This window comes from Mobula hypostoma, chromosome 5, assembly GCF_963921235.1.
Source record: "Mobula hypostoma chromosome 5, sMobHyp1.1, whole genome shotgun sequence".
Classification (NCBI taxonomy): domain Eukaryota; kingdom Metazoa; phylum Chordata; class Chondrichthyes; order Myliobatiformes; family Myliobatidae; genus Mobula; species Mobula hypostoma.
In genome coordinates, this window is record NC_086101.1 from 74,070,788 (window position 1) to 74,082,992 (window position 12,205).

General features: G+C 35.6%; 1 protein-coding gene across 1 annotated transcript in view; it reads right to left on the bottom strand.

The window, feature by feature from the left end:
- Positions 1 to 12,205, bottom strand: part of clasp1a (cytoplasmic linker associated protein 1a) — a 300,065-nt gene that overhangs the window by 75,657 nt on the left and 212,203 nt on the right. Inside the window, exons 26-29 of the mRNA XM_063048559.1 lie at positions 6,755 to 6,999; positions 4,839 to 4,902; positions 4,140 to 4,142; positions 1,882 to 2,045 (exon numbers count right to left, since the gene is read on the bottom strand). Of these exons, the coding sequence (XP_062904629.1) occupies positions 1,882 to 2,045; positions 4,140 to 4,142; positions 4,839 to 4,902; positions 6,755 to 6,999 (476 nt within the window). The remainder of the gene's footprint in view (positions 1 to 1,881; positions 2,046 to 4,139; positions 4,143 to 4,838; positions 4,903 to 6,754; positions 7,000 to 12,205) is intronic.

Sequence of the window (12,205 nt, forward strand, 5' to 3'; positions counted from 1 at the left end):
AGAAAGACAGTCATGGTTTGCAGAGAGATCTGAATCAGCTGGGAAAACGGACTGAAAAATGGCAGATGGAATGTAATGTTGACAAGTGCGAGGTCTTGCACTTCAGTCGGACCAACCAGGGTTGACCAAAGGGATCTGGGAATACAGGTCCATTATTCATTGAAAGTGGTTTCACAAGTAGATAGGGTCATAAAAAAAGTTCTTGGAACAAGGGCCTCCATAAATCAATGTACTGAGTACAGGAGGTGGGATGCTATGTCGAAGTTGTATAAGACGTTGGTGAGACCCAATTTGGAGTACTGTGTGCAGTTTTGGTCACCTACCTACAGGAAACACGTAAACAAGATTGAAAGAGTACAGAAAAAATTTACAAGGATGTTGCCAGGTCTGGAGGACCTGAGCTAAAGGAAAGATCGGATAGGTTAGAGCCATATTCTTTAGAACATAGAAGACTGAGAGGAGATTTGATAGAGGTATACATAATTATGTTGGGGCGGGGGGTATAGATAAGGTAAATGCAAGTAGGTTTTTTCCATTGAAGTTGGGTGGGACTACCACCAGAGGTCATGGCTTAAGGGTGAAAGGTGAGAAGGCTAAGGGGAACATGAAGGGAAACAAATTCACTTAGAAAGTCATGAGTGTGTGGAATGAGCTGCTAGCAAAAATGGTGCATGGGAGCTCGAGTTCAACGTTTAAGAGAAGTTTGGACAGGGACATGGATGGTAGGGGTTTGGAGGGCTATGGTCCCAGTGCAGGTCAAAGGGAGCAGGCAGTCTAAATGGTTTCAGCATGGACAAATGGGCCAAATAGCCTGCTTCTGTGATGTACTTTTCTGTTACACTCTGCTGAAGTTCAGTAGAATGATGGGGACTTGACAGAAACCTAAAGGCTCTTGACAGTGGTGAGAGGAGAATGGAATCAAAAATAAATTGCTTATTGAAAACAGACAGGGTAATTTTATTTTCCTCAGAGTTGTAAACTTCTTTCAAAAAGAGAAGTGGAAGCAGAATATTAAGAGAGGTTGACAGATACTTGAGGAGAAGGGGGGGGTGAAAGTTTGATGTGTATAGACAAGAGTAAGCTATTGATATTTTAATCAGAATTGATGTTATTTATTAAATAGCAGGCAGTCTTCAGAGCCAAGTAGCCTAGTCCTACTCCTAACCTGCATGTAACATGAATAGCGTCCACAAGCTCCCTTAAGGAGGAATGTGACAGAGCTTACATTTGTTTTCAGTCATGCTAACTGAGTGATTTACCAAATTGTTGGGAATAACTTCCCTGCTACTCTGCAAAATTTTGCATTAAGAATCAATAGGTAGTATTTGTGGAGAGAACTGGACAGACAACATTTTAGGTCAAGACGCTTCATCTGCAACCACACCCGCAGGCTAAAATTAATAATTTCAGATTTTATCCAAACTGCCTAGTTCTGATGCGCGGTCATCAGCTTTCACTGTTACCATATCCACAGATACAGAATTCCAGGATTCTTTATTTCAGATTTTGTGTGTAATTGGATTTATTGATAACTTTTATTTGGCATTTCTTCTGCTGATATTTGCAACAGGGATTACACCAGGCCACATAACAAAGGCATGTTTTACAACTGATGGTTTTCAGGATGACTTTCCCCCCGGTCTTAAAGTTCAACAGACCCTTAGCTAGTGCCATTGATGAGGTCTATATTGATAGGAAGAAGCTCCTACATCTCTGCTTGAAGCATCAATACTTTGTTCTTTAAAGTAAACTCCATTCAAAATCTCAACTAAATAACCAAAAGTCAGCAATCAAATTAGAGCAAGAAAACAGCAAATAAAAGAAAGGCATGTTAAAAACAAAGTACATTTTCAAGAAATTAACAAAGTGAAACTTCCTGACCTGGTGACATCTAGTGCCTTCTGAACTTTGGCTTGCACAGAACCAAGCAAATCAGCTCCCATCTTCTTTAAAAGCTGAGTCAGCAGTACGAACAGCCAATCCTGTAGATCTTCTTTATGGATTATGATGAAATCTACTAGTGTCTCCAAGAACATACTGAATACCTAAAATTAAATAAATATGGTTCATTGCTGGGCCACGACCGGAACTTACCCCTATAGTTTCAAGAAAACAGTCTGATGCTACAATCAAGGAATCTGCAAAAACATGGGCAAGTTACGTACCATTCTTTGTGTCATTAACACCTAAATAATGAATGGAAACTGAGAAGTAATAACCTAAAAAGAAATTAAGCGCACCTGCACTGGTAAGTGAACACAAAATCAAAATCCATCATTCAATGCTAATTGAGCTTGTTTAAGAGCTAATAAAATCTTATCATTTTAGTTTTTATTTTTGATTTTTAGTTTTGATTTGCTTATCGAGTCCATACTGAGCCACATCGGTTAATTCTGTTTCACAGCTCTATCAAGCATGACCTGTTAATTATTTTTCCACAAATACCTATCGAAGTCAGTGCTGAAAAGCACCATCTTTTCACCAGGCATACACACAAGGAGATCTAAATCCATCACTTCCATATCTTTTGTCTGCTTTGTAGCTTTGATTTTTGAAACATTTGGTTTTAGAAACAGCTATTTATCCAGAGATTGGCAGCACTTTTGTTTAATCTTCTTTCAGTCTTCTTCGCAATCTACTTTCCTGTCTGAAGCCAATTTTATATCCCTGCTGCCATTTACCATTGTATTTCATGGGCCTCAAATTAGATAATCAGCTTCTTTGTAAAGGACCTTTGACAAATGCCTTTGAGAATAGAGATGTCAAATATTGTATCCCTTTCGATCTTCCCTGTTAGCTGTTCAAAACATTTGGGTCAGTCAAATAGGGATTACATATTACAGATAAAATACAAAATGCCTCAAACACTTCAAACTGCTTCTGTGGAAGAAGAAACAGAGCTAATGTTTCAATTCCCAAAAAAGTCTCCAACCTGAAAAGTTATCTCCATTTTTCCTTCCATAGAAGCAGCCTTACATCCTTACTGTTTTTACCATTTTTGGCTTATTTCAGACTTCCTGTCACACAGTCTATTTTTTTGGTTTTCATTTGCCATTTACAGAAGTATGCCAAATCTCTTCTAATTTATTTTTCTGCTCTAAATCATTATTTCTAAAAAACTTCCCAAAAGATTAGAACAGAGTATGGTTACCTGGCATTTCTTTATAACCTCTTTTTGAACATGACTGTTACACTTGCTATCTTCCAATTATGTGGAACTTCACTTTTAATGAAGATTGACCCAAAGATCGTGCGTCTACTTTAATGTCTTTTATTTTCCTGAGCAACCTGTAATTCCTCCCATCTGGATCAAGTGACTCGTTCACTTTACACATAACTAGTCTTTCTAGCATTTATTGATTTTCATCCCTGGTACTGAGATTTTAGGAACATCCATTTCCTGGGAAGAACCAACACAAAATGCTCATTAAATATTCAAACCATGCCCTCTGCCTCAATGCAGAGATCACCTTCTTGGTTGTTAATCAGCCTCTTCTGTCCTTTAATAACTGCTCAAAATCTATATGCCTGTGGTTTCCCTTTATATAAACTCCAATCTGTTAATTTATGCCCTCTCTGATCATTGTATTTTCCATTCTGAACCACAGTTAAAAAAACAATTAATGAACCAAGGAGAAGAGGCAGTACATGGCCACAGTTCATACCTGAAGATACAAGAGGTATGGATCTTCTCATTTTAATCATTGTTTAATTGTTTATAGTTTTAAAAGAGAATGACACATTAATCTTCTCATTGTACCGAACATATAATAAGAACACAAATTAAACTTTCTCCCCCTTGTAAAATTTCACTTCCTTCATGGAAATACCAGCATAAGTTCAAAAGTTAAATCAGGGTTTACATTGCATCATGAATGATATATCAACAATATAACTAGATTGAAATTTAAGCTTAAAAAACTGCAAACACTTACTAAACATTAATAGATTTACAACAAACAAACATTTAAAAGTAGATGGTAGCCTTCCTGGAAAAAGTCCAATTGGTTTAATGCAGGAAATAATCAGAGAAAGTCTTTCATAAGATTTGGAAGTAACTATCCTTGTGAATCTCAGTTTACTTTCAAAGGTTTCAATATATTTGTTAGCTTGTAGTGAACAGTAAAAACAACACTTACTCTCTGTTGTGAGTTCCAACAAAGGACAGGACATGCAAGAAAACAAACCATTGATTAATGCAGACTTCAAAGCCACTGTGCTCTGCTATGGTTACTGACATACAATTACTTCATAATAAAATAAAGCTATTTTTTTATTAGGTAAAATGCAAACAATTTTTTAAACATCAGGCCAAAATACAAACTAACATATTAAAATCTGGGCTTTATTTATTGCAGTTAAATTTTCTGAAATATTCCCCAAAAAAAGCACTTGGATATTCCATTAAACTTGTGTAACCTGCACTAATATGTTCAATAAACACCAAGTACTGTACTTTTGGACTTGGGTATAAATAAAATGTAGAGGAAATTTAGGATAAATATAAAATCTGCTTTTAAAATTCTGTCCTTGCTTGTACTGGGATTACTGTACAAGACTTTCAACATTACAACTACAAAACTATTCAAACTGATTATTTTCCTAAAAATAATTACCCATCTAATAATCAAATCTAATTAATCTACAAATATGAAAGCCCATATTGTTTAAGGAACTAACAACATTTCTGAAATCAATCCTTCATGGTTTTAAATTTATGCACGTAAGCCAGGTAAAGAAAATTAGCTCTAATAGTGACATGCATTCACACAAAGCATAAAGCTGTTTACACAGACGTGCAGAAGGTTAATTGGAAAAGCCATTTTTAAAGTGGTTACCTTGCTATGAGGATCTGCAAACATACGAGTGAAGATTTCACACAAACGCTTCAATTCAACACGGCTGCAAAGTAAATTAATACGTAGATTGGTGCTTCTTTCAGCATTCATTTTGTTAAAGAAGGCTTGTCATTAAGACTTTTTAATTTCAAAACAATGTTCAAAGATATCAAAGTCAGAATCATTAGCATGGAAACAGGCCCTTTGCCCACTATGTCTGTACTGGCCTTCAAGTTCAATAGCAATCCCAACTTCCTACCAACCAGTCCTTAGTCTTAATGATAAGGCATTTCAGGTTCTTACACAACTAATTCTGAAATGCTGTCAGAGCTCCTGTCTCCACTATCCCCTTATGCAGTGTGCTCTTGGTTACAATCAGAAGAGAGGAAATAATTCTTCCCTTAATCACCTTTGTTCCCTAGATGGGGAACCTCTAAGTACTTGTGACCTCTAGGTATACACAACTCTGCTCCTCAATGTTAAATTAATGTTTCCTCTAACAGGTTCTCCCTCCACCCCATCAGTTTTCTCTGCTCCCAGGAAAACAAGCCCAGCTCATCCAGTCTCTTTTGATAGCCAAAATATTTCATCCCAGACATCATATTGTTATTTATCTTCTGAACATTCTCCAATGCTATCACATCCTTCCTTTGTACTAGGAATAGAAGATATGCCATATACGCCTTGCACTTATTTTCTCTGCCTTGGCTTATGAAGGCAAGAATTCAGTATGCAATCCTACCCATCTTACCTACCAGTGCTGTAGCTTCATAAAATCTTGAACATGTATTCCAAGATTTATGTTCCTCTGTATTTCTGAGTCCTATCATTCATTGCCTATATCCTAGCATTTTTAGTCTTCCAACTTGCAATAATTGCAGAGGGATTTAACATTGGGGAGAAAAAGAGTAATTTTCTTTAGAACTGTCAGAGAATCATCACAGCATTTTGTGTACGAAGACTAAAGCACATTGTATTTTCATCTTAAGGCAAATATTGTGTATACTTTAACAATAAAAATTGCTTCCTATGCTATTGACCACCTTAGTCAGTTTGTACTACAATATTCAGTGTTCTTTCTTGGAAAAACTATGTATAATTTATGTTTAAGTTTTTTTTTGTATACCTGGTACAATGTGCCCATGATGTTGCTGTTGCAAGCAAGTTCTTCATTGCATCTGAGCACATACATGCTTGTGCATATGACAAGAAACTCATCTTTCACTTTACATTAGACAAATTACTACAACCCTACCAGTTTACCATACCCAGAAACATTTAGGAAATGTTTTCAATTTTGACTAAAGATTTGTGTGCACATTAACTAGTCCAATTTTAACATATTCTATTCCACAGGACAAGATGATAGATGTAAACATTAGCTCCTAGATCTTGCACAGAATATGCAGCACTCAAACAGAAATGTCAAACCATTTTTAAATAGTTAATATTGTTGCAAAATTTGAGTTTTCCACTTCAGTTTAATAAAAACTGAAGACCAGTCTTAAAATTTTAAACTTATTACTAAGATAAATCCAAATACAGAATTTATTGAATTTGATAAACAGGACTGAAAAGAGCCTGCAATTTAGTACAAAGTTTAAAGTTCAAAGTAAATTTATTGCCAAAGTACATATATGTCACCACATACAACCCTGAGATTCATTTTCTTGTGGGCTTACACAGTAAATCCAAGAAACACAATAGAATCCATGAAAGAATGCATCCAGTCAACCAATGTGCAAAAGACAACAAACTGTGCAAATACAAAGGAAAACATGATGGGAAGTAATAAATAATGAACAAATATTGAGAATGAGTTGAAGAGTCCTTGAGAGCGAATCCATACTCTGTGGTGCGATCAGTGTATGGTGTAACAGTTCAGTGATGGTGAATAGCATATTTTGCAGTCTTACCTCAATGTTCTCTGACTTTTTAATAGATTTTGAAGGCCTACAAGCCCTTCTTTCCTTTCAGACCAATTTGAACTGGCACAGTGGTTTAAGACCTCTGCCACATCTTCTGTCTGACGCAAGTAGTGTGGAATACCTCCATTTCTGGAGCCGTAAGATCGTTCTGAACAAGCACTAGAAGCATCACTGTTGGCGTCATCATCAGAATAGATGCCATATGGTTCGTATCGCCTCCTTACAGGTTTTTTCTAAGTGTGGAAACAAAACATGTTTTGTATATTTCATACACAAGTGTTGTAGCTTTTGCACACGTTGCTCATCTTTCCAAACTAAGCTCAGCAGAACTTCATGCCAATAGTTCAAGCTAGTTGTTTTCTTTGGGTTTTTCTATCTAACAATGACAACATCCAATAGTTGTGCTTTTCCCATTTCCTATGCAATGAGAGTATATTTGTATCAGTCCAACAACTTGCAGCTAAATTTTGCTTTTTCCTATCAGCCTAAATTTTAAACTTTGTTATTCATTATAAAAGAAAGAAAAACTTATAAAATGGAATGATGATGTATTCTCAATTGTACTATTTACTTAAAAGGGAAAAAATCAAAATATAGTATATATATAATAATATTTTGATGTTGATATAAGTATATTATTCAAAACTGTTCCTGACATTTTATCTTAAACTAGTTCAGATGAGTAGAGAGTAAGGTTTCTGAAAGTTGCAAAAATATATGGGATATTTTTATAGGTTCTTTGTCACAATCACTGTTTTTCCTGTCCATGCCTCTCAAATTTGTGAATTTGTAATAACCTTAATATAAAATGCAATATAAATCATGCAAACAAGTACCTAAGGAATATAGAGGATACACTTCAAAAGCAGATTTTCTTTTCCACTCAATTTATCCAAGTATTGACCTCAACATGAGCAATTAGTTATAAGTCATATTTATCTACCTTATCGTAGCCTTTCAACCACTCCACTAATTTAATTTTGAATGCCAACAATTTCTGCTTCAATCTACTTATTTTGTAAGTGAGTGTCAAACCGTTGCAAATCTGTGAACAGAGATTCTCAGAAAATCCAGTATCTGATCGTTTCAAAGTCCCAAGATTAGTCTGGAGCTCAAGTGAGGGGTCTAGAATGCAAGTAAGATGTGCTGCCAGAGTTGGTTTTCAGAGCACTCAGATCTGATCGTTTCAAAGTCCCAAGATTAGTCTGGAGCTCAAGTGAGGGGTCTAGAATGCAAGTAAGATGTGCTGCCAGAGTTGGTTTTCAGAGCACTCAAGGAGAGAGATCAGGTAGATTTGTGTCTCTATCTTGTGCATAATCAGGTATCTACACAAATTCATGTTAGACTTCTCTACTGTATTCCATCTTAACCTGTCCTTCAACTGCAGAAAAAAAAATTTACTCTACTCATAACTAGCATTACTCATGGAAAGAGAAACTCAAAGGTCTTAAGCCTATTTACAATGAATCACATTAATAACTACACAATGAGTATGCACTGTACCTAAACAGCATTTTCCTGAAGGGTGAATTCAAAAACTACAACAAGCCTCTCAGAGTGTTATGTGAAATTTTTATTAAAGCTCATTAAAAATTAGGTCTCTGTTCCCTGGAGTGTAGAATGAAGGGAGATTCCATAGAGGTACAAAAATTGATGAGGGTATAGATAAGGTTAGGGGATATAGACAAGGCTCCCCCCCCACTGAGGTTGAATAAGACTAGAACTAGAGGTCATTGGTTAAGGATGACAAGGGAAATAATTATGGAGAACTTCACTCAGAGAGTATCTATGTGTAGAATAAGCTGCCACTGGAAGTGGTAGATGCGGGTTCAAAAGAAATATTTAAGAATAGTTTGGATAAGTGAACGATGGGAAGGGTGTGGTCCAGGTTTTAGTAGATGAGACTTGGCAGAATGACAGCTCTGCATGGACTAGATGGGCCAAAGGTTGGTTTCTGTGTTGTAGTACTTTATAACTAGCACATTCCCACTGATAAAACCCAATATATTCTGATAAAACATATTCATATATTATTTATTGTAAACATATCATGAAACATATTCTGATAAAATCCCAAATGTATATTCTTTGCTCAAATATTCTTATCAATCAACGGATCTAGAGACAGGCTTCAAATACTATGGGAAAAAAATCGTATCAATAACAATTAGTACAGTCCAGTGCAAAATAATTTGTTGGAATCTAAAATCAGAAGCAGAAAATGCTCAACTCAGCAGCTGAGGTCATATGTGTGGGAAGAAAACAAGAGCTAACAGTTAGGGGTTGAAGACTGTGCAGCAGAACTGGGAAGGAAACCACAGAAGCCTGTTAAGCTACAGTGATGGATGTCTCCAATAGGGTAAAAGAAAGATGACCATAGGGAGAAGATATGAACAAGATTATCTGGCCAGTTAATGAATGGAAGTGTTAAAATGTGAGAATTGTGAAATCCAGTGCAGGAAGACATGACAAGGAGTTCAGGCCGGACACTTCCCAAAGGAAAAAAGGGGAAATATACTAAAGAAGGTGAGGCAGCATTAGTTATCCATCTGTGATATTAGCTCAGCTTGTTTTTCTCCTCCATACCTGCGGCTGTAGCTTTGTTTGCAATATGGCCACAATGGTAAGAAATTCACATTTACCATGCCAATAAAAAATTAAAGTTATATTCATTCTTGCCTATATTGCTCAATTTTCAAGTTTCTGCCTTCCTAAATCTTGAAAAACAATGAATGGCTGAGCATCCAGTCTATACTGTCAAGAATTCCAAAGTTTTATCTTTTACAGAAGTTTCTATTCATAATCCTCAATGAATGGATGCATCCCCTAATAACTCCGAAATCTTCAGCCGTGTTGAAAAAATTTCAACCTACCGTGAACTTCTGCTCACAGGAGCACCCTCATCCCAACCATAAATCTGCTGAATCAATATTACATCAAATACGAGCAAGATCATACTTCCATGAATATGGATACCAAGCTTCATTCAGTCTAACAGGAACAATCTCATTGAATTACTGCTTGCTTGATACCTGGATATGAACTGAAGAAGTATCAAATTCATGGCAACCAAGCTAAATCAGATTAATATTTAATTTTTTTCACTATTCTATTTTGATACTTTCCCCACCAAACAGAAAACATGCATCTTCACAAGCTTAACCATTGTTCCTTTCATTGTCCACAGAATTAATTCAATAACTAATGGCACACATTCTTTATCAAAAATAATCAAAACAAATTTCATGCCATACGACAATGAGAATAAATCTGATTCTGAAGCATGTTGTAATACACAAAACAACAGATCCTCAGAGATGAAAGTAAGCATGGGACTTCTTTTCTTGTGTTAATATTTCTTTGTTTTTTCTTATGAAGGTTGGAAATGTTTATTCAGGAAATACGAACAGATAACCAATCTGCAGCCAAGTTTTAGCTGTGGGCGCTGACCCAATGAACTCTCAAAAGCAAACAAAAATACTGTATTTTTATTTATTTTTTTTTTTATAAACACAGAAACGGCAAATGCACAGCAGGTAGATTATCTAAGGGAAGAGATAATGATTCAGATGTAGGTCCCCTTCCAATTACTTTAGAAAAGCAGTCTGCATGGACAACATACTCATCTATTTTAACAAACGTTCTGTATAACTGAAGCATTTTTTTGCTTGTTTTAAAATTTCACCAGAACTGAATTTGGACTAACTACTCTCACTTCCAATTAGGTCCTATGAGCCAAAAACTGGATTCAATTAAAATATTCTAAAGATGGGTGTAAACAAAGGTCATTCACCCACTGGACCTTCTGCTCTCCATGTTGTATGACTGTGATAAGCATCCACTCATCTTTGTACTGGACCAACTGTTGCTACATATACTGCATATCTACCCAAAGTTCCTCAAAACCTGTGTACTGAGGCTTCTGTTCTTCTGTACAACAGCAAGCAAATTTGTAAAGCTAAAGCAGACGTTTGCAAATGTGAACACAGTTCACCTCTGATCTGTTACTGTATGTATTTTAACAGCCTGAAACACGAATCAAAAACAAGAAAAGATGAACGAAACAGATTCAAAAAAAAAATCACTACTACCTTTGTCCTGGAGTCTCCTAACAGCTGATTGCAGCAAAACAATTTTCAGGGAAGGAAGTAGAAAGAATCATGTCAAAAGAAGAACTATCGAATAATTTTGCAGCAGAAGAATTAAAGCAAATTAAACACAAAAAAGACAAAACATTTAAAAGAGATGATTAAGATACTTATTTTCAAAATTCATTTCCAAAGTATCAACAAATAAGAGGGAAATACCAAAACCCAGTTTGCCAATGGAAGGGATCGCCACTGTTCATTGTCCATTTATAAAGGTCAAAAGCAGATTTTTTTAAAGTTGCTTCACTGAGCACTGAACAATATTCAAAATAAATGTACAATATTCTGACTTTCAATTTAAAATCATTTAAAATTATTCGACTTCAGCCGCCTAAGTGTAGCCACATTCAGTTCCTTACAGAATCATTGTTTCGATGGGAAAGGGGAATGACTTACCAGTTTATTATATATCTAGTGTTTCTCTCAATGTCTTAAAGTTAGACTATAAAGAACTGACCACCCTTTTGCAAATTAGTAAGAAGAGAAAGTGAGAAAGGGGATAGAATTGAAAATGTGAAACAAAAAATGGTCGAAGAGATGAAAAGAGAGAGCGGACAACACAGTCTTTCTCATGCCAGAAAGGCAATTGTTGGCTGCAAAGAGCAAGAATGTGGCTTTATTGACATTCATTGGATATCTTTTGTGGGAAAGATTTTGTTTTAAAGAGATTACAAGATTGTACAGCTTACAAAAAGATACACTTTTGTTGGAGGGGAAAAAAACCCAAGGAAAAATAAAAGGACATATGGTCAGACGAAGATATAGTGATGAGTTCTGCAAATACAGCCATTGGCTAAGACTTCAGGATTAGAATAACTTTATTAACTAGCAAAGGACCATAAAAAAAAGTGTAGTAGAAAACAAAATCAGATCAAATACATCAAAAGAAAAACAAAGTCGATATTAAAGAAATTTGAATGAGAAATTAACATGGGGAAAGAGGGAGATTGCAGAGATTAACATTAGAACAAACTAAAACATACTAAACAGAGGTAAGTGAAAGATAACTGAGTGCAAAGAACTTAAAAAAAAGAGTATCGTTGTCAAAAACAAAGTTGAACAAATTGATGGGACTAAACACTAGTGAATCCCATGAGTCTAATTAGTTTTAAAAGAAGTGGCTATATTGCTTGCTGCATGCCAAAATTCATTCAATTCTAGAAACATCAAAGTGGATTGGAAAGCAATAATGATAAAATATCCATGTTCACAAAAGGAACAAGATAAAGAGTAGGGAACTATGGGCCAGCTAATTCATTTGTTATACAGGCACACAAGAAGGCAAACAGAA